Source organism: Lagopus muta, chromosome 7 (genome assembly GCF_023343835.1).
Source record: "Lagopus muta isolate bLagMut1 chromosome 7, bLagMut1 primary, whole genome shotgun sequence".
Classification (NCBI taxonomy): domain Eukaryota; kingdom Metazoa; phylum Chordata; class Aves; order Galliformes; family Phasianidae; genus Lagopus; species Lagopus muta.
Window position 1 is genome coordinate 41,295,006 of NC_064439.1, and position 22,676 is coordinate 41,317,681.

General features: G+C 39.2%; 1 protein-coding gene across 7 annotated transcripts in view; it reads right to left on the reverse strand.

Annotated features, from left to right (window-relative positions):
• Positions 1–22,676, reverse strand: part of CPNE4 (copine 4) — a 269,020-nt gene that overhangs the window by 96,874 nt on the left and 149,470 nt on the right. For all 7 annotated transcript variants that reach the window (XM_048951294.1, XM_048951295.1, XM_048951292.1 and 4 more), the window contains 2 exons: positions 13,725–13,904; positions 1,325–1,396 (listed from right to left, as the gene is read on the reverse strand). In XM_048951294.1, coding sequence (XP_048807251.1) covers positions 1,325–1,396; positions 13,725–13,904 — 252 coding nt within the window. The remainder of the gene's footprint in view (positions 1–1,324; positions 1,397–13,724; positions 13,905–22,676) is intronic.

Genomic DNA, 22,676 nt, shown 5'->3' on the forward strand with positions numbered 1-22,676 from the left:
GAGAAGAGAAGGCTCCAGGGAGACCTCATATCGGCCTTCCAGCATTTGAAGGGAGAGTATAAACAGGAGGGGGAACGGCTGTTTACAAGGGTGGATAGTGATAGGACAAGGGGAATGGTTTTAAACTGAGACGGGGAGGCTTAGGTTAGATATCTGGAGGAAATTTTTCACTCAGAGGGTGGTGAGGCACTGGAACATGTTGCCCAAGGAGGCTGTGGATACCCCATCCCTGGAGGCATTCAAGGCCAGGCTGGATGTGGCTCTGGGCAGCCTGGTCTGCTGGTTGGCGACCTGCATATTGCAGGAGGTTGGAACTGGATGAGCATTGTGGTCCTCTTCAACCCAGGCCATTCTATGAATAAAAATGAGTTTCATCTTACATATTTAAGAAAACCTCTTCCCAGTCATAGACCAAGAAAGACATCTAAGAAAGAAGATTCCCTGGGATCTCAGAAAGCACTGTTTCTCATATTCTGCTCTCCACTGTGGCTGAAGACATGAAAAAAATATAACAATCAAGCCAAAAGAAACCCATCTGACTAATTGTAAATCAAGGAAGAAAATCCTTCTCGGCCCCGTGAAGCAATTGAGCAGAATGTTTTGATATAATCTGTCTTAATGCCAAGCTGCAAATGTCACAAGCATGCTATGTTCAGTGCAGACAAGCTTGATCTCCCAAACAAGATGGCAAAGAGAAAGATGAAAGAGAAGTAATACACTGATTTTCATATTTCAAGACATACATGGGGTCCTTTAAGTGTCCATTCTGTAATTGCATTACAACAAAGCTAAAATAGCAAATATCATAAAATATCTGCATTTGGTGTTGGGTTGTGCGTGTCAGTGTGCTGTGATTTTTTTAAAGACACTGTAAAAAGTCCAAAGGCCTGGAAACATCAAGTCTCTTTACCATTCCAATTAGAACCCTTGAAGAATTTTATATTGAATTTTATAAAGAATATTTGTGAAGCTGTTCATACACAATATCATAAATGCAGTTAAAAGTGAGTTAAAATGATTTTCTGAGGATTTGAAAGCTTTAGATAAGAGTGATAAAGCAGTAAGACTTTCTCGTTGTCATCGAAGTATCTTACAAGCAGTAGCAGTAGTAGTAAATGTTATGGTTTTTGTACAAATCTTATATTATTTGTTGCCATTATAGCAAGTATTTATCAGAGACGTAGAAGTAATCTTTTAAATAAACGATCTGACTTCTCAGTCAAGGGTTGTTCTGGTGCCTTAGCATAGTGCTTTTAGGCAGAATTAGTCCCATTAGCTGCCTTTAAACAACAGGAAAATAAAAGCGTATTTAAGACTGGCTTACTGTTATAGATGACTTCCCTGCTGTGTTCCCATGTTTGAGTAAGGACTTGGAGAGTTTCCTCTGAGAAACAATCTGCACAAAAACAAAAGGGAAAAAATTAGAATCTACAATAAACACAAGGGTAATTTTGATTTCTGTTTTATTTTGTACAAAGGTGTTGCCTTAATCCACAATTAGAATCCTAGCATAGAAAAACCACCAGTTTCCCCAGGAAGCCTGCAGTTAGGATGCAGTAGGGTCAAGCTGAATGTGAAGAACACTATTTGAATAGAATAAGCAGAAAAGAATAGCAGAAACTGAGTGCCATATTTTCCAGAATTTGCTTCCATCCATCATGGGGGCAACAAGGGAGTATCTGCATACAATAAATCTATCAGACTTGCCAGCCTTCCTCCCCCCATCTACTTTTATAGGAAACTGAAAACCATTTCAAAGAGAACACAATTATTTTATTTCAAAACATCAACAACTCCAAACCCAGAAGCAGGCAGTCTTGCCCATAGGTTTAGTTCCAAAAGTCATCTCCTCTTTTTATCAGGCACCAAATCTCCTCTGGAACTGTAGATTGGCTTGTCCACCAACCAATTTACAAATATACTTAAAAAAAAGTGTTAGTATAGTAGCACAGACAAAATATATTGTTTCCTATTATATCAGTCGTTACATTTCCATAACAATCTTTCAACATTTTAAACTAGATTGGTAAAAATATTAGAAAATGGAAAAACCTTAAAGCTACACGTAATTTACCAACTACTCTACAGCTGATGTCCCAGTATGTTAGGTCTCTCCTTTCTTCCTCTCTATAAAGTCAATGCTACCTTAAAACTATTCCCTTCTTCCTTTTTTTTTTTTAACACTCTTTTTTTAAGTGTTTGGAAAAGTTCAAAATACAGCCAGATGTAGAGGGAACTGAATAGACCTTAGGAATCATAATTAGCGTTATTTCTAATTCAACAACACTGGAACAGGATTCTGCCACGTGCTGCACAGACACTGAGCAAAAGAGTTGTTTCTCTTCTATGAAAGACTCCAAGGTTTGGAGCATAGCTTTATACCTTGAGCAGTCCTTTTCCACATCCAGTATTATTTGGGCAGCTTAACCTGAATGACAAATCTATAATATTTCAAATAAAATGATCTATAGAGATCTTTGGCAAAATATGCAGAAATATTCTTTGTAAGAATATTTCCCTCATCAAGGGAGAAGAACTGCTTCAGGCAACTTGTTGTAATCCTGGGCATTGCACACATTTCAGCAATAAGCCAAGTCAATAAGTAGCAGGCAGAATTGAAGCAGGTGCCTTAGCATAATGCTTTTAGGCAGAATTAGTCCCATTAGCTGCCTTTAAACAACACAAAATCACAGGCAGCCAGAGCTGCTATGAGTAGGAGCAAACAGGATATAAATTTTGGACTAACATTCCCATGGGGAATCGTCAATTTTCTGAACAGAAATGTGGAAATAGCACCTCAGATTTTACTGAGCTCGTGTCCTCATGCAGGCAACAGGGGAGAAACAAGTTTTAGAAGATCTTTAAATGTGAAACAAGAGGGTTAGCATAGAGCTGGAGGGGATTCCTCCAGAATCACTGTGTCCAGCTCCCCAGTCCTAATGCAGGACCTCCTGTAGCTGGGTCAGCTGTACCTGACAGATGTATCTCAGATATCCGGAGGCAGAGAAACACTCTTCTCCAGCAATTAACTGCAGCACTCATTATCCTCACTGTAAATATATTTTCCTATGAGCTAACCTGTTTCTCTAATTAAAGCCCATTATTTCCATCTAATGCACCATGAATGGTAGAGCCTTTCTCATTAAGACATTCTTTATTTCTGAAGGCTAATATCATATCTCCACAGTCTTCTCTACACTGCAGAACCCAACTACATCCTATTTTTCCTTTCTGACCACATTTTGTAGGTCTGGAACCATTATCAGTGCTCTCTGCTCAGCCCTCACCAGCAGGTCAATGTCCTACTCTTGGAAGAATGCTCAAAACTGAACATAAAACTAGAGATCCTATGCAAGAAGAGCTTCTTGTGCTGCGAGCTCCTTCCGATTTACTCTAGGATTGCATTTGCCTTTTTTTTTTAACACCATGATATTTTCTCCATCTGTATTTATGACCATTTCACAATTTTCATCACCAGCTGTTTCTTACCCTGCATTTTTGCATCTGGTTATTACTTAAAGGAATAATTTGGCACTCATCCATTTCAGACTGCCTTCCATAAGCCAACTGCTGTCATCACTTCACTCATTTCTCCAAATTAGCTTGAAAATTTCCCCAAGTATTGGTCTTGTGGAAGCAAGAGTTGCAGATAAAATACAGATGACCAGTAATGCCAGGATTCAGTGTCCTTCCTTCCTAGGATCTTGGAAAGATTTTTCACTGCAGCCCCTTACATCACCCATACCTCTCTTCTGTTGCCAGCTAAGCCAGCACTTTTATGAAGTGTGAAGAGCAAGTTACAAAATCTTGAGATTTTCAAATATGATTATTTTCAGGATATTATTAAATTATGGGTTTTCCATCTAACAATGAATTCTGGCAGATGGGCAGCAGGACACACCGTATCTCTACAAGCTCCCTGCTTTCCCCATGATGTACAGACAATACTATAAAACACAATAAGCTCTTCTACTGAAACCTATGGGTACTGTGCACCAGAAATCTCTTCAGATGTGTTAAGTATGTATGTCCTCGTGACACAGAACTTGGAGGGGAACCTGTCCTTCAGCTACCTCCTAGAAAGACAGAAGGGCGTTCCTCATGAACAACTTCAAAACCAATTTTGCTAATTGGGAAATTGTCAAAGCCTTTAAGTGGCACTGGGCAGACAAAAACCTGAAGCCTGGGAGCTTCCATGCAGGTGGCAGAAAGACAGCTCACAATGCCAGAAAAGTTAATTTACTCTGACATTCCCATTACTAGATCACATTAATAAGACTAGCTCTCTCAGCCATTAGCATCCTTGTGACAGTGAGCACCCTGCCTATGTAAATACACGTATTTGTGGACAAACATTTATCAGTTGTTAATTAACAGTAAAATGAATCTTCCATCTGGCAATAACGTGCCAAGATCACTGCCTCAGACTGTAATTAGTGATTTGGGATCAGAAGACTATCATTGTGACAACTGACAAGAAATTAGTATTCTCTAGCAGGAAATCACCCACTTTGTCCAAGCAGCGTACAAAAAGCAGCTCTCACTAGACAAAAGAGACACTTCTCCAGGATGGTGAAGCACTGGAACAGGCTGCCCAGGGAGGCTGTGGATGCCTCATCCCTGAAGGCATTCAAGACCAGGCTGGATGTGGCTTTGAGCATCCTGGTCTATTGGTTGGAGACTCTGCACGTCTTTGAGGTCTTTTTCAACCCAGGCCATTCTATGATTCTATGAATTATATTTATTCTTTTGTATCAGTGCAAATAACCTCCTGAACACCATAACAGGTGTTAGCTGAGCTGATTGCCAGAAAGTGAGTCCTAAACAGCAGTAATGTACCGGTCTAGAAAACATCCAAATAAGTTCCAGCTTCAAGAGATGTTTGAACTTGCAAAATGGCTTAGGTAATTAATCACACCTTTCTTCCATAAGGACTCTGGTTTGACTCCTACCTCAAAAACTAACAATTTAAAACTCCGCCTTCAGAACAACAGGTGTTTTGTATAACCTAATATGAAGAAGTGTAGGGTGTAAATGCCTCTCATTTCCTAAACAGATATTAGAATTCAGTTCAGACCTAGTAGAAATCATTAGATTTCCAGAATACATATTTTATGAATGTTTTATTAAAGCACGACCAACCAGTGAACAAATGGATGTAGAAACCTTAGAGACCTAAAAGGTGAAGCTAATAAAGACTTAAGAACTGATGTTATGTTTCTTTGTGGCTACAGCCACATATAAATTACAATACAGTTATAAGAGCCACACGTCTAATAATATGAATCATACTCAATAAATTTGCAAGAGGTGGGAATAGGAACAGAACGTACAAGCTGCTGTTCTGCTTCAGAAAGAGGGGATACACACACAAAGCAATTCTTATTTGCCTCTTATGAGCACCCTTTTAACTAGATTTCTGGTCTCTGTTGCCAAGGGATATGAGCTCAGAGTAAGATGGGGGCAAGAAATTCCCTTGCAGATTATCTAAACGTGCCTTAGTACTTTCAAGTGCAAATAGGCTAAGGAAAGATCTGAACAGATGTTCCACACTTCTGTGAGTAAAACTCAAATCCCATGCTGCCCTTTGATCTTATCTCCAAATTAAAATATATAAAAGGTGCTTTGCTTTTTTACTTAAGGCACTAACAAGGCACCAACACCAGCTGTGTACACTGCATTGCTCCGCAGCCACTCAGACAAGGACTCTGATGAAGGTTTTCTCTCTCCTGTGTCTGAATCATGACTAATCAGCACAGTGTAAGGTGAGCTGTGATATATAATGACCTATTCTAACTGGCTTGTGTAAGGACCTTTTAAAATACACTTCTCAGTGTGCTCCTTCCTTAATCAAATATAGGGATAATTTTCAACAGTATCGTGCAGAACTCCCAATGCTTATAAATCAAACTAATGAGAAGAATTCAAAATGGCTTTTTAACTTATTCATTTTAGCATTGGTAGGAACAGATTAATCCCATATATCATTCGGAGAAGTTCTGTATGCATCGACAGCTGGGCTTGGTCCCAGTTCTGTAAACAGCACTGATGAAGTTTTGCATGGTGCCACTGAGCAGGCCTGATGACCACACTCCATATTTCCCCTGGGACCAAAAAGCTGCAAGAACTTTGTTTGTTTGCCTGAATTAAGCTGGTATGAATCCTAGCTCCAAATATAACACCAGTATCCTTTTGTTAAAGGCTTCTTGAAAATCCCATGGATAAAGGGCCACAGCTCCTTTTCTATTTAAGTTCTATATCACTTGACTTTTGTTAACTCTCCTGAGATGTGAACCTCTGATCTCTGATTTTGACAGAACCAAGGGCTGGGCAAACAGTCTGCATTAGTGGCAAGACTGCATACAACTCAGTTTCATGCTGACTGTAAAAAAAAGTAGAAGGATAATTTTAAATAACTCCTTCAATCCCTCATTATTTATTCAAACTGGTCTCCTCTTTCCATTGGACTCCCTTACAGGATCCCTAAGGTTACTGATTTAGACAAATTTAGCCTAACAATCACTTCACAACACCTCCGTGTTAATTCTTCTTCCTGATATATTAATCCTGTCACACAAACTTGCAGTTGCTTAGCACTCTTCTAGCAGACCCAACTCTTTCCAGAATTGCTAAGAATGTCTAGTCACAATTTACTAGCATATTTCTTCTAAATCAAATGCCTTTTACATTGATAATCCCCACCATCAAATGCATTCAGGTGTCCAATTAGAGGCTTATATGATGCTGTGTTTTGGAATTTTAATGAAAATACTCTTGAAAACACACCAATACTTCAGTTGCTGTGCAGCAGTGCTTACACTGATTCAAGGACTTTTGCTTCTCATGCTGCCCTGCCAGAGCTGGGCTGAGGGTGCATAAGGAGTTGGGAACGGGAACAGCCAGGACAGCTGACCCAGACTGACCCAGGATGTCCCATTCTATGTGGTTGTGTGTTTGTCTTTCCAAGAAACTATCACACGGGATGAGGATGCTTTCCTGAGAATGGCTGAACATCTGCCTGTGGATGGGAAGGAGCAAATGAATTCCTTTTTTTGCTGTGCTTGCCCATGTAGCTTTTGTTTTACCTAAGAAACTGCTTTTATCTCAATCCACAAGTTCTCACACTCTTACCTTTCTGATTTCTCTCCCCCAAGCTACCCAGGGAGAGCTGCACAGTGCTGAGCAATCTCTCACCAAAGAGCAATGATGCTTGTAGAAAGAGTGTTAACAGCATCCACTAGAACTGTGTTGATCTATCAAGCAGGACAGCAATCATGCTCTTTCCAAAACGGACTGCCTGGTGATTTTTTCACCAAACTTTGCAAACATCTGCAAATTTTTCTTCAGCAATCTAACTGCCTTCCAGCACTGCTTGTCCCTGATCAGCCCCATTGAAAGAGCTTTTCACTCAGCTGTGTTAAGCAAAATAATACAACTGGCACAGCTAGACAAATGACTGGAGATTTAACATTTATAAATGTATCTTAAAGCTTATCCATTAAATTTTAGTGTGCTATTCTGCTCCTGCTCCAATCTACTTAAGTCAATTACCTTAAGAGTCTAAGTCCCCAAAAATAAAAAGGCAGACTTGATTTTTTTCACCTATGTGGGAGAAGAACTGAGGTAGCTCTGTATTACAGTGTAAAGATTTCCCCCTCTTCATATTACATTCATCTTTAGCCTGGTTTCTCACAAGGCAAGATCCATACAGCTCTGGTGAGCTTGTGTCTGTCCTGATATGCATTTTCCAGGCACCATCACAAATACTACATTTCAACATGAAAGTTCAAACAGCAGGTAAGTGCCAGCAGCCTTAGCCTGACCGAAAAAAAGGATATTGGTGTTATATTTGGAGCTAGAATAAAGAAAAAAAGGTTTGGGGAATGAGTTCACCTTTTGCAGATACCAGGTAAACCCTGCAAGAGACTGTTCATATGGCATATGTGTCCACAATGAAGAAAGTTTCACTCTGTATAATTCCTCACATAATTATTTTTTTCTCTTGATAGTGCCAGCTCTATTGCTGTAATCATCCCTGCTGTATAAACGATACCACACTCACCTCCCCTCAAGATTTTTGTTCCCTATGGTACCGATCAGCTCGCAGCCTATTTACATCTGAATTACACTCACCCTGTTCTTGTTAAAGATCTGTGCCTGAAAATAGTGAATCAAAACAGCAGTCTGGAAAAAATAGAAGATCCATATCACAGGAGACAGTAACATTATTACAGGAAATAGCTTATCAATAGCACAAAATGTCTTTGAATTTAGTTAGCATATAGCTTATGCAGCCTTTTCATAATTAGATAATTAGTTATAATAATAACTCATTATAATAGCAGTTTTAAATGAGTTTTCTAAAGACTGCTACAGCAATTCATACAAAAGGATAAAGTCTGTAAAAACAAAGCAGTACTAACTGTACAAGTAATTCCATTAACTGTGACTGCTAGGATTAATATAGACCTGAAAATCTTACAGCTCCAGAGATCGTGCAGTAATGGCAGACCAAAAATTTCCTTGGGAAAACGGTGGTGTTTAAATGATTAGGTAAGTAGTGGGAGAAGGCTGCGTGAATGATTTCTTTGTGTTCAGAGTCAGCCCTGGTAGAAAATGATATTCACATCTAATAAAGTACATTATTCATTCCACTAATGAACTGAGCAACTTCATTTGGAGGAGATCAAAGGTCAAGTGTTTAAAGATATCTAAGGAGACATACAGACATCTGGTGGGATCCAGGAATTCAAGAACCTTGAAAACACTGATCTTATGTCTTCTGCACTACTGAAGCTGTCAACAGACTATTAAACAGATATTCTCATACAGACTACTTCTATTTAATTAATTCAGGTGCAATCATGACTCTCTCAGCTTTTCTCTCATTCAAGAGAAAGGGGATTTGCAATGGCTACAACTGAGCTAATCATCAGTCAGCATTTTCAAGTGCATAATTTGCTAACAACATATCGTATACTAAAAGCACGCAAGAAGCAGCAATACTCATTAATAAGAAGGAAGATTTTCAATCTAATTTGTACATATATGCATGCATGGGAAATATGAAATCTCTAAATAACACTTGAAAAGGTTCTTGAGACACAGAGATGTACATCTGCTGTTTTTCCTGCAGGTGCTACTAGCTGAACAAGTAACAGAGCTGTGAACTGTAACAATATTTTAACACATCTGTAAATTAAAATAAACCAAACAAGTTGTGAGATCACAGATAGTAGAGACCAGCTGGAATGAAGGAAAAGCCATTAAAGCTACTCCCATTACTGTAGAGCTGGGATGGTTCACAGTATTTAGGTATTAACAGTTTTATGGGTTCCTATAATTTATTGATGTTGCAAGCATGGTTGAGTGAAAATCAAAAATCTGTTGGCAAACTTCTTTCCTTCTCGTTGAACAATCATTATTAATTGTACAATTTTTGTGAGTTATTAAAGATCAGGCTGGGACTTTTGGTCAAAACTTCAGAGGAAAAAGTGCATCTAATTCACCCTCCTGATATTTAATTCCTGTGTGATCAGGAAGTGAACTTCGCCTATTAGAAATAGCTCTTGCAGTATTAAATGATGCAAAAGTAGTGTGTTATGAAGTACATCCAATATAAAACAGAACGCTCCTATAAGAGAGCTTTAGAAAGGCTCAGAATACATGAAGGCATTAAGACAGAAGCAGAAAAAGACTTGGGTTTTGTGTTTTGCTACCCTGACTGAATGCTCTGACAATTAAGGCTATCAATTATTATACAGCGTTTGTCCCTCTAGGATTTTTCTTTCGTCATTAATAAAGATTATTAATAAATAATAAAAATCCATCTCCTATCTTCTGAAACAAACAATTACAGTGGTGGTGTTTTGTTTTGTTTTGTTTTCTGAGTGAAGAACAGCAACAGAAACACAAAAGCTTCAGTGGTTAGATGGGGACTCAGTTGGAAATAATTAGCCAGAGTGAGTGCCTGAACACTTTCCCTATGGATAGGAAAGAAGAAAGAGGAAAAATGGGCAAAGAATAGGGGAAGATATTACTGTCCATAATTACAGACAATATCTGTAAAATCATAATCAAGGATGAGGCAATTCATTGCACCTAAAACAAGAGTATGAAAGCAAGAGTTAACCTTTATATAATGGTGTCCCAAAATAGCTGTAAAAATATTACTGTTCATCATGATTTCATTGCTTATCACAAAGATGTGCCTCTGCTTACCAGTGCCTAGGCAAAGAACAATACCTACTTCACATGAAAGCAAAGAGAAAGAAGCCAGATGCAGAGCCTGATGGAGCATCCCAAGGCACTTATTCACTGTGAAAGCACAGTGCCAAATCACTGCCCTACCCCCACACTCCTGCTCCAATAGAAGGGAGTTGTCATATGCAGCAAAACAGTCCCAAAATTTCAGCTTCAAATTCAAATAACCTTGATTAGGTTACGAGCACAACACAGCACAGTATCCTTGCTTAAGTAGATACTGTAGAACTGTACAACTTCATTAACTGTGTTATTACATTAGAAATTATTCTTCTACAGTTGCTTGGAAGTTAACTGTAGAATGAAAAAGGCTGACAGTCTTTCATTATGCATCTTAACCTACCACTTAGTAGTTTAAATAAGTGATAAGTAGTACCCCATGGAAAGCTTTATTGGTTGGAGTATGGTACAACCAGTTGTGCAATGTGAATTCCAGATGTGAATTTCTTTAAGAAACTCCGTTCTACAAACTGCACATAAAAGCAGACCACATTTAAGGTTGATGCTATTAAGTGAGGAAAAGAAAAAAAGTGTCTGAAATTTCTAGTTTAGCACCTTCCATAACATTTTAGAGCTTTCTTGATCTTATTATTGTTCCGATTGGTAACAGAATTTTGTACATAGAGTATCTGCTGACTTACTGCAATGCAGCTCATCACCAGAACACTCTGAAGATGCTGGTAAAACAGCAGTACATAGAGCCTTTCAGAGTGGAACAGATTTGCAGTACTCAAAACAAAAGAAAACAAAACAACAAAAATCTATTAAACCTTCTTCATCTCAAACCCTTCAAGAGACAACGTGATGTTGTTCCATACAAAAGGGAAACTTCTGAGCATGATAAAAAACAAACTGTATTAAGCAGTTGCATATAATGCATCTATTTAGCATGTTGCCTTTTTCTTAATTGCACTCAGCAGCTAACTATCCATGACCACTTATTCCACCGTGTACAAATACTGCAGCATATGAAATACCAGGTGATAACAAAATGCAGTTAACCACAGTGTTTACCAGCAGAGTCACTGATTTTTCTTGTCCAAGCAAAAACATAGGAAAAATTCTTATTGGACATCCAGTAGGGTATCACTGGACAGAGTATGTTCAAGACCAAAAAGGCTGTAGATCACTGCTCTTCTCACTCTCTCAGGACACAGCATTTAGGAGAGAAGCAGGAATAACGACACCTTCTGTGTCATTATTTTTCCACCTTTCTCATCTAAGATCCCAAATTCCTAAGAAGCTTGTATCGATTGGGCTGACGTAAGATTTAGGTAAAGCAGTATTCCTAAAGAATGTGAAACTCTCAGTCAGCTTACTGTATAACTATTCTATTGCCTTTCCTGGTATTTCTTATTCTACTACTTATCTCTTACGTAGGAATATTGCACAATGCAGGCAAAAATTAAGGTCTACTGCAGATCTAAACAGTGCTCTGCAAACAGCTCCAAGTAACAGTCAATCTCTGTTAGATCAACTGTTATCTAGAACAGAGCAATAAAAGTTGGGACATTTCTGGGGAGTAGGTTGGAAATCAGTCCTTTAGCCTATGCCTAAATTCTACAGCCTATCTGGAAGTCTCAGATAAGGCTTACTTGCAATGGGAAAGTGAACTGATAGGCAGGCAGGCATTTTATTCAGCCATTAAAATTGATGTAGAACAACAAATTCATGTCAAAATTAGCTTAGAAAGGAGCCAAATTGTAAAAAATGCAGTCGTTACATCAAACAGCTAAATGTGAGTTTAAGCTCTGTAAGTACAGACTGTACTGTAAGATTTTCAATGCTGAACTCCTTATAATGGCTTTTCTTGGATATCAATCCCAGAAGGAACAAATTGGGGGTTTAAATCAATTGATGAACTACATAAAGTTAATAAAAATTACAAAGTGGAAGAAAAAAATACACAAGAAAAATCTAAATATGGAATCAGAGTCCTCAAGGCTCATTCGCGTGAACAGATTTCACACTGTTATTATTTTTTCTTGGTTACCATTAAATGACACTGCTACCAAGCCAGCTGTGTGCTATTTATAGAGATCAAATAATTATAAAGACATGTTTATGCTACCGCCAGCAGCAACGACATTTTTCCCTTCATTTTCAAGTCAATTCAGTGAGAAAAACATTGTAATAACTTCTTTCTTTCTCATTCTCCTTAACACGATAGGAATAGCTTATTTTCATTGATTAAGGCCACAGAATATCTGCAAGAATTCTGTCAAAAAACTTCACTATGTACTGAAAAAAATCCTAAATACCAATATCTTCATATTACACTTTCAAGTTAGTAAATGTACACATATTTCTTATTAATACTGTCACTAAGAGAACTTTTCTTTCAACACATTTGGTCCAATGGTATCAACTGTTCTCGAATGACAGCAAAAGGAGAAAGGGATTCATGAGCAGCGGGGGCTGAAATAGCAGCAATAGAAGGTGAGAAACTGCAAACAAAATCTTTGCACCAACTTATAGGCAACCTTACACAGGTTACAAACAATGGAAACAAAAAGTAATACAAGCCAAAGAACTGCCTCCTCTCCTCATCCAAGCTACCCTAGACCACAGAGTGAAGACACAGTTTAGAGCCAGTTTAGGGAAATGGATACCATCTCAGCAAAGCTATCATGGACAGAAATGAGATGTGTGTTATATGTATCTACATAACAAAACGCCTGTCAGTTAGAAATTAATTCTATCATTCTTGGGACACTGTAGCATCCTACCAGTCAGCAATATAAGAATTAGCTGCAGACCTGGCTCTGACAACCTCTGGATATTGATCCTCCAGGTAGGACTCATCAGCCATACATTTACTAAGAGGCTATGTATCTACTCTAAGCCAGCCGTCCCAACTCTCTTGATAACTGATGGGGAAAGATGGTTATCTCATGAAAGCAATTTATCCTAACCTATGATGGATGTCTCAGGTAGAATAAGTTAACAGCCAGAAGTGTCTGTTTCTCTCCACTGAACTAAAGGCAGGAATCAGAGGAGTAACTTAGTCTAGACATATAACTTTTGGATGACTGAGAGTCATGGAAATGAATCCAACCCTATCTCTCTATTTGCCACATCACCAAACACTAGTCTGTGGGAATGAAGTGTATTCATAAGCATTTATTGGACTTGGAACTTGCTTTAAATCCCATACAATGTTAAGAACCACAGTTTTCTCCCAAATCAGACTATTTCCTAGCATTGATATAAAAAGCCTGTGTTCTTGCTGTACAATGCCAATTGCTGACACTCAGTTTCCTACTGAAATGGCTGACTTGAAGCTATAATACAGCAGTAAATCAAACCAGTAGAAGTTCTTAATTATCCAGTTCAAAGCACTGATTAAAAATTTTGTCATGAATGACAAATCTGACCCATCAGTTTTTTAACCAAGGGATATATTTCACACGCGCAGAAAACCTGTGAGGCAAGCAGAAAAAAATAGCAGTGACACCTACTTGTCCAAGAGTGCATTCCATGCCACCAAGAAAATCTGCTTCCTTCAGCCCATTGTGATTGCTGCTAATGTCATGGACTTCAAATCGCAGCCGCTGCACCTCTTCAAAATAGAAGTCCACCGTGAAAAGCTTGGAGAAGACGGGATTTATACAGGTCCGAATCACTTCTGTCCTGTCAACCTGCAGAATGGAAAAGAGGTTATATGAGTGGCTTCTCTGTCTGCCAGTGATGGACTGCAACGAGCCCTTCAAATGCAGTTTTGCTCAATTATCAGGATTGACAGTTGTGAGTGCAGCCACAGCTACTACAGCCCGTTAGGGCAACCGCTGCTGTTCCTGCATGAGGCTGGTCACATAAACAAGGTGAGACCAGCTTCCCTTGCCTCTCCCTTCTAGCACATCTTTGACAGGTTTTGGTAGGAATGTGCAGCAATCTGCAGCCTTCTTTACAGGGTGACCAATGACAGACCCCGGTTAGGCTGGTGAGACAATTCTAGGGAACTCACAACAGTAGTTTTTAGCAGAGCACTGTTTCAATACTAAATCAGATGGAAGGAGGCAACAGAGAAAGGCTGAGAGAAACCCAGCCAGACAGCCTCATCAGAGTGAAGATTTCACAAAAATACAAAGCAGTGCAGATAATACAACAGACGGTGACAAGTAAATTCACATGAAGCACAACTCAGTTATGATCAGCAGAACTACAACAAAGATGAATCGTTGTTCAGTTGGGAGAAAAGACAAAAGTCTTACAAATGTCATGCGGATGTCTGTAAGTTTGAACCTGATCACTACAAGATCTTGTTCACTATGTTGGTTCTGTTTTCTCACTGCAACGATTTAAAAACAAATGAAAATTCTGTGGGCAAATAATCTAATATAATAAAGTTATCGTACCTCAGCAAAATAGCCCCCTTTAGCCCAGTCACAGTAATTGAAGCAGGACATCTATTTAGTGCAGATCAGACAACTCAAGCTAAGCTATCTCACTCTGGTTTGGGAACTACCTGCTGCACCCTGTCTGCTACTGAGGTGTATCAGTAGATGGCCAAATCTTTCCTACGCAAGTCATAATTTGACCACTTAGGAGAATGTATTCATAACCTCAGAAGTAATTAATTTCACTTAATGAAGGTAATAACAAAAATCTCAAATATTTCTTCAGCTCTTTCCTATAGATAGACAATTTTTAACTCAACATATATACACAAAGGACCTCCTGGTCACAATGTTACTCTGCTTAAATTTAGCAGAGAGAACATGAGAGATAGTGATATAGACTGGTTCAGCAACAGGAATCAGTATATAAGTTTAAGGACCAACATATTAGTTTAACGAAAGGAATAAATGAGTGCAAGTCAGTGTGTGAACAGCCTTGTTCTTCTCTATGATCCTGCTTCACAGAAGCACTGGAGTCACAGTAGACTACTTCTCTCTTTGCATTCACCGGGTGCAAGGACTTACACCTCGGAATTCACACATACTGTTTTAGATTATTATTTGGAATATATCACTACACATTTCTATAGATAGAAAGTTACCCATTATGGACTAACAAGCAATTAAAATCTGCCAGACTGAAGAAAAACAACTGGAGGTGAGCCAAAAGTCACTGCGATGAAGCGGATGACGGAAAAACGAGGGGAAAGTGAGGCCACTACTACTGCATGTTCAAAAGAACATTAGCATATATTAATGAGTTACTGGGAAAGAACCAATATGTATGCCAACAGACTGCTTATGTATGCCTTAACTGTTTAAATGTTGAACCTGAACTTTGGGAGGGTCCGTTTGATTTGTCAGGTCGCCCAGTAAGTATTGTAAGGAATAAAGGAATGCTGCTTTCTAACATCACGCTGCAGTTAGAGAGCTTTCTTCCTGGATTTTGGATGACAACAGTGAGTGTTCTCCCTTTATTGTACCAGAGATATTGTCGGGGTTTCCTCTAAGTGGTCATTACAAAGAATAGAGGCAGACTGGAACAGGATAATTTATTTTCTAATTATCTAGATTAATAATTAGGAAATTAAATATAGAATAACTATAGAATTCATTTCTCTAGCAGTAACAATCACTCAGAAGGGCAGCAGAGTGATACAGTTCTATTAAACTAAATCAAAAAGTAAGCAAACCCCCCCAGTAATTACTCATTTTGGACAACCTGAATGACAAACGAGTAGAGAACTTGATCCATAACAAACAACTTTCCATAAAAAAACATCAATTTTTCCAGCTCACGAAGTTGCATTACAAGAATCTGATGGATTATCAGCTGCTTATCGCTGCCTCCAAGCCTTACAACTGCTGAAGAAACAGCACCGAATCTACATTTTTATTTCTTCAAAAAAGTGCTCGCTGAGTGCTTTCCAGTTCTCTTCAAAAGTAGTACTTGGATTTCCTATTTTTGATGTGTAAGATATTATTCTGTCAACGTCTGTGTCTCAAAGTTTGCTGGGAACACCGATGGACTTGTTCAAGTCCAGTCAAGTCCCGAGAAAGGACCGCGAAAACCTTCGTCTTAAGGAGACAGATGGACAAATCCAAGGAAGCCCTAGGCAAAGGTTGTGAAATCCTTTGTCCGGGGAAGCAGATGGACAAGGCCAGGGGCCACGAGAGGGAGATGAACTGCAGCTAAATAGCTGTGAAGTGCTCCTTTGTGTGGACCTATCTCAGGATGATGGCCATCTTAGAGGGTACTCAATTACTCTTGCTCAAGGCCCATCCTTGTCACATAGGCAGGAGAACAAGGATAAAAGAGGAACTGAAAACCATGAGGAGAGGTTTCTGACAACAGATTCCTCATGAAGAACAGAGGTTTCTGACAAGAGATTCCTCGTGAAGAACAGAGGGATTCCTGAAGATTGAGGTGATTCCTGCATACTGTCGAACTCTGAGCCTGCTGCCTGACCGCTGTTGCTGCTTCAAGAATTGGCTCCTCGACTTCCTCGTCTACCTGCCTGCTGCTCGACGCCGGCCACGCTGCTGCTCCCCGTCTTCTGCTGCGTTCTGCCCGGGACCTTCAAACGCCGTGCAACGGGACCGCTGCTGGATCCTGCTGGTGACTATCCTCGCTTTACGCAACTCCTGCTTCTTTTCCATCTTTTCTATCGTACTCCTTCCCTTCCCCGTCTCCCTGATTAGGTTTTAGTAATAAACTGGATGCTACAACATATGAACCGTTGTTTCTTAATCTCACACCGGGTATACAGATATTAAAAGAACCTCATCTCCCTCCTATAAATTGGAGCGAGACATGATGTAGGCCTTTGCTACTTTTCATTACGATGCATTACTGGTAACACTGAAAGCAATGAAGCAATTTCCTTTTTTCCACTCTCTTTGCTCCTGTACGGAAAAAAAAAAAAAAAAAGAAAAAAAAAAGCTAATAATTCTGTAAGATTAAAAGAACTGATCCTAAAATGGAGGAGGACTTGCGCGTGTCAGTCACTAGACGGGATGTGGCTGGTGTGCCATGGAACAAATTAAATTGCTCTGAGGAAGAGTGATGAGATCCTTTGTCTGATTCCTGATCAGGAACATCTGTTGTGCAAAAAATGACAGCCGCTTGCTTTGCTTTTCAGAGTTTATAATGCATTAGCCTTGCTAGTAGTTATCGGCAAGGACACAAAGAGTCAAGTAAATCAGAAGTAGGAAAAAAAAATCAGCAGTTCCTAGTAGCAAAGGTTTTAGTGCTCATGAAAATGTCAGATTGACAGCTCTAACAGCTGAAATCCTTTAGTTAATCAAAAAGGTGCTACCAGCCATTGAACAGATGCAAACCAGTGCTACCATGTCTGTCTCCTCACGCAGATGAGTCAGTGTGCTCTGATTATACCAAAGATGATCATTTACAAACTCAAGTCTTAATGTCTTTGTTTAGATCACCTAGAAACGATAATTTCGATAACAGAGACACAAAGCATCATAGGAAAAATTTAAGTGAGAAAGGATATTAACTATCTTCCTTCAGGTACTTAGACTAAGCAAGTCTAAGCAAGATCTCCTGAGATCATTCCTAAGGGGAAAGTGATTTGATTTCCTTATGGAAGAGCAGTCTTTCATGAAACAGTGTTTAAACAGATTTCATAAGCAAAACATTTAATGATCTATTTTAAACTATTCTGTATAACTGCTGTTATCTCCTAAACTCATTCCTTGTAGGTGTATAAAATGCTAGTTTAATGGCAACCAAGGCATTTTAATTGTTTTGCCAGCATGGCTTCTCACTTCAGGCAGTGACTGAAGTCCCCCTGTAATTGTTTCTCCTCATCTCTAATATGCTACTGCTGGAATGTGGGGAAAAGGGATTCCACTGTGAAATGCAGCAACATAAAAACTTACGTTCCATACTGGTTACATACATGACTGTACAACAGAATCAAGTGTCTGAAAATGGGGGCACAGGTCTGCAAACAGTGACAGTAAGAACTTCAGACTCACGCAGAAGTAAGACACTGCTTTTTCCAGCCAGTGACTGACTGACATCCTTCCCTTGGCAGATACCACTGAAATAAAGACATTTCACCAAATTTCTCCAGTTTTCCTGCACTATTGAGATGATACATCAAACCAGCACATCAGAACATCGGATTACAGGAGAAAAACCTACATCAAAAGAATCAATGCCAACAACTCCACAAGCAAAAGAAAAAACTCCTCATGCCTCTCTCAGCAACCAGCAGCACAAAGCAGCATTAAGCCTCACTGGTCTGCCTTGTCAACAATATTTTATGGCCACCCACCCCTTCATCTTGCAATTCTAACAGGGTTCTGAGCATGGAAAGTCTAGCTCCATTCCTTTGCTTTGATTATTGTGCAGCAGGGCTAAGTACCAATAACCAGCTGGTGTGATTCACAATGGAGAAGTCATGGTGTGCAGATCAACTTCACTGATTCACTAATGCTCCAGTGAAATTTGCTGCTGATCCTGAACATAAATCTAGTTGACAAGATATCCACCAACAGCTGACATCATCCTCATGCCAAAACATAGTAAAGAACAACAACTTCAGACACACTATTAAGTTTCCAATACTTCTGCTGGAGAGAGCCTTTTTCCAACAACAGCACGCTGTACTCAGGTAGCACTTAAATTTTTGGTCTTGATACAGAAAATGCCAAACTATTGGGCAACCCAACCCTGAGGGCAGGTGGATTCCTCAGCAGGACGTGGACAAGGGTCATGCCCACAGTTTTAGGATTTGCTGATGCCTGACATTTGAGCCATCTGCTATTTCTGGACTTTGCTAGAACAGGGAATTTGTCCAGTTTATTAAAGCAGGATGAATTTTCAGAAGAGGCAATGGGCAGCCACACACACCTCTGAGCTGTGTCATCAGCCAAAACTGACCTTAGAAAGAGCAGTGCTTCAGCTGCCACCATGATTTGAACATCTGCTTTGTAGTATAACTTTACCAGCATTTTCCCTTCAAGGTCAATTTACACAGAGAAAAAGACTTGCAACTTAACCTCCTGGGATGGACTCCTGCTGCTTTCCTTCTTCATCTCATTCGGTCCTTGTCACTCCACAGAAGGTGGCACCCCACTGACCAGCCAGCATTACTTGGCAGGCCCATCTGGACGCAGCCACCTCGTGAGCTTCCCCTTAGGGAACTATGAATGACAAACACATACCAAAGGAGGCCTCCAATGCACAAAGCTTCAACTCAACAGCAGGAATTAAAATACAGAAAAGGACTTTCGGGACTGTGGAAGTTTGGTTAATTTACTGCAGGTTTTCCAGCCAGCAGCATCAAATCTAACCTCTTACTATTTTTCCTCACGTTCATCTTATCTGCCTTTGTGCCTTCTGAATCCTACCACGACACCAGGAGGAAGCTGGAAGCTAGATCTGAAAGTTCTTCTCTCGGAATCGCTCCCCACGGACAGACAGCAGAAATGTTTGCCCGCTTTCCATCTATTCCACCACCTCTGCTGAAGAACAAAACCACTTTTGCCATCAGACAGCATCAAATTAAAGAAAGCTCCGAAGACAAATAAACAAATAATAAATTTCAGGCTTCTCCTGCTGTTTGCACCTTTTCTCTGCGAGGTCTGGAAAAGCACTGAGCTCGGTCAAACTGTGATAAGCTTGGTAACTTCAACGAAGAAAAAGTTCTTTACCCTAGCTATAATTTCTTGGACAGAAGTAATGCAGCGGATAAAGCACACGGTGAGGATCTCCTCTCCATTTTTTGTCTTCAGTGAAAAGTAGAGGAAAAAAAAGTAAGCCCAAAGGGATTTTTTATTTTTCTATCAATATTAGATTAAATGCACATTATTACATACACAAGGATGAACAAGGATTAAGCAGAAATTCACTCTGTCACCTGGTATCTAAGGCTTTAAAATGATCATAAACACAGCTTTTTCATGCCCTGGGGAGCCTGGGAAGCAGTGCTATCTAGGATCAGATGCTCTGTACCTCAAGGCCATGTATAAGCACTTAGCATAGATCAGCTGTGTGGAGAACTCAGTGTCCTAGACAGATAAGCGGTACCTATCTGTTCTCCACTCTATTTCTTGTAAATAGATAACTTGGACAAACCTCCAAATTTTCAGTGCCTGCTACTTGGTAACATTGAGAAGATCAGCCAAAAGTCAAATGGCTATGGAAATCTCCCTGTCTTCTCATCAAAAGGAGATTCCTTCTGGTGAATTTTTGTTCGCATCCATAAAACTCCATGGGAATGCTACAGTTAATAACAAGCTAGCAGTATCAGAAGCTACCAAAAATCTACAGAAACATGATTAGAAAACTGGTTCTTGTCCTGCATTTCTTTAGGGAGTTTTGTTTTGTTTTTGTCTGTTTAAAAAAAAAAATAGTCAAAAGCCATAAAGAGGCAAATTCCATTAAATAGAGCATGGGTAGAGCTATTTAACCCAGAGCACATTCTTTGTGGCTGTTACGGCTTTTGTGAGTTTTCAGACCAAAAAATAACTTATTGCCCCACACACTTAGTAGACCAACAAGGGAAAATCAAGAGGCTGTATTTTCAGTAGAAGTCATTATGAAATGCTGATTAAATCCAGAAAAATCATATTTGTCAGCTGAGATTACAGAATGTACAGAGGTGAAGGAGCAGAATTAATTTTAGGTCATCTGAACTTCAGCAAGAACAAAAATTTCCGTGATACAGTACCCTTACACAAAAATTTGTTATCAAGCAGGAAGCAATTTACACTTTGCTTGGTAACTCCTAAAGACATTATTAATATTTTTTATTATTATTAACAGCAACTTGCACCATCACATATTGCTGTTCTGCAAATGAAAAGTCATTGCAAAGGTCACCATAATTTATAGCCCTTGTTTTCAGTTTAATTGGTGTTCAAAAACAGTGAAAAGAAACCAACATACTTTAAAATCTTCTTAGGTGATGGAGCTCAAAGAAAAGCACAATTTCATCAGCACTGGCAAAAAAAAAAATCTAACTACAGACAGGTTGGAAAATAAGCATTTCACACGAACGATCTGGAAATAATTTTTATATATATGATTTAAACATTAGACAATTCCAAGCCTCCAAGTAACGACCGGGAAGACCTGCTGTCAAGCACTGGAAAAACTAATATCCAGGCTTCAGGAGCTCCAATCTGAATAACTGAGATGATGGCAAAGAAGCATTATTTCTTAGTTAAGAAGTCCTTTGTTAAGGAAGCTGACTTCCCCATTCAGGACCTTTGACACCGAAAGGACCTTCAGGACCTTTGTCCTTTGCTCAATTCTTTAAGTTTCTCAGTTACTTTTTATTATTTTGAACCAGGAAATTGAAATAATTTACAATATATACTACATACAAATTCTTTGAGAAGGATCTGGATGGAGTTTATACACACAGCTTTGAAAAGAGAAATGTCATTGTTCGTAACTGCTTGTGTAAACTTCACCTCATCCACTCAGAAACAAAATTATAATTGCAACAGCCTCTCCATTAGAAGGCATGAAATATTATGCTTGAGGATCTATACTCTTCCTTGGCAAATTACAAACCCGTACAAATTTCAGAATCTCAGCTCAGCAAGTCCAAACTCTGGGGGTCCGAAAACCTGCGAAACAACGCAGAACATGCAGTGCTAACTACTAGCTAGTATTACTCAAGAGCTGAACAGGGAGGTAATTTCAGGAGGGATGAAAAAGAATGATGCTCGGTCCTGAGCAGGACAGAAAGTGCCTGGCAGCCCTCGTGCCAAGGGCTGGAATTGGTACAGTTGTCTGGAATAAAAGTGATCTCTGTTGAAAAGAGCCTCAAAGCTTTATCTTTAGGACAATTTGTAAGAACTATCATTGACCTTCTTAGTAAGTTTTGGCCTTCTGGGTTGCAGGAAGAACGGAAAGTACAAAAATCTCTCCATTCTTCAGAAAACCTGATGTAGGAGATAAAAAGCTAGTGTTCACCTAATGCATGCTTGAACATTCACACCTTCTCTGAAGATATGATCATATAATCAATATAATCAGAGGAAAATAAGTATTTTCAGGCCAATGTCACAAATCCCAAGCATGTGCCAGAGAGATGATTTTTAGTCACTGTACAGCCTGCAACGAAAATAAACTGATTAAAATTGTTACTACATTGGAGAGCTTTCATGTAATCCCCCTGGGATCTCTGAGTGCTTTCTTGGTAACATTGCTGACAGGACTCCATCTGTGTTTGTCAGTGCTGGGAGACTTGTTCTGCCATGATAATCTGACAGCTTCAGCGCAATCCAAATAGATTGTTATCCATTATCTCCTACCTAACAAAAATTTTTAAAAGCCCATAAAATATTAAAAAGTCCAAATACAAAATACATTAATGTTATCATTAAATTTAATACATATTCTATTAATTTTAAGAAAATGTTGAAGTGCTTGTAAAAATATTAAAAATTAAATGTCTCATAAGATGCAAGGACTAGAAGGCTAATTTGTCCCAGCAATAAAACACAAAGCATCTAATACATACACAT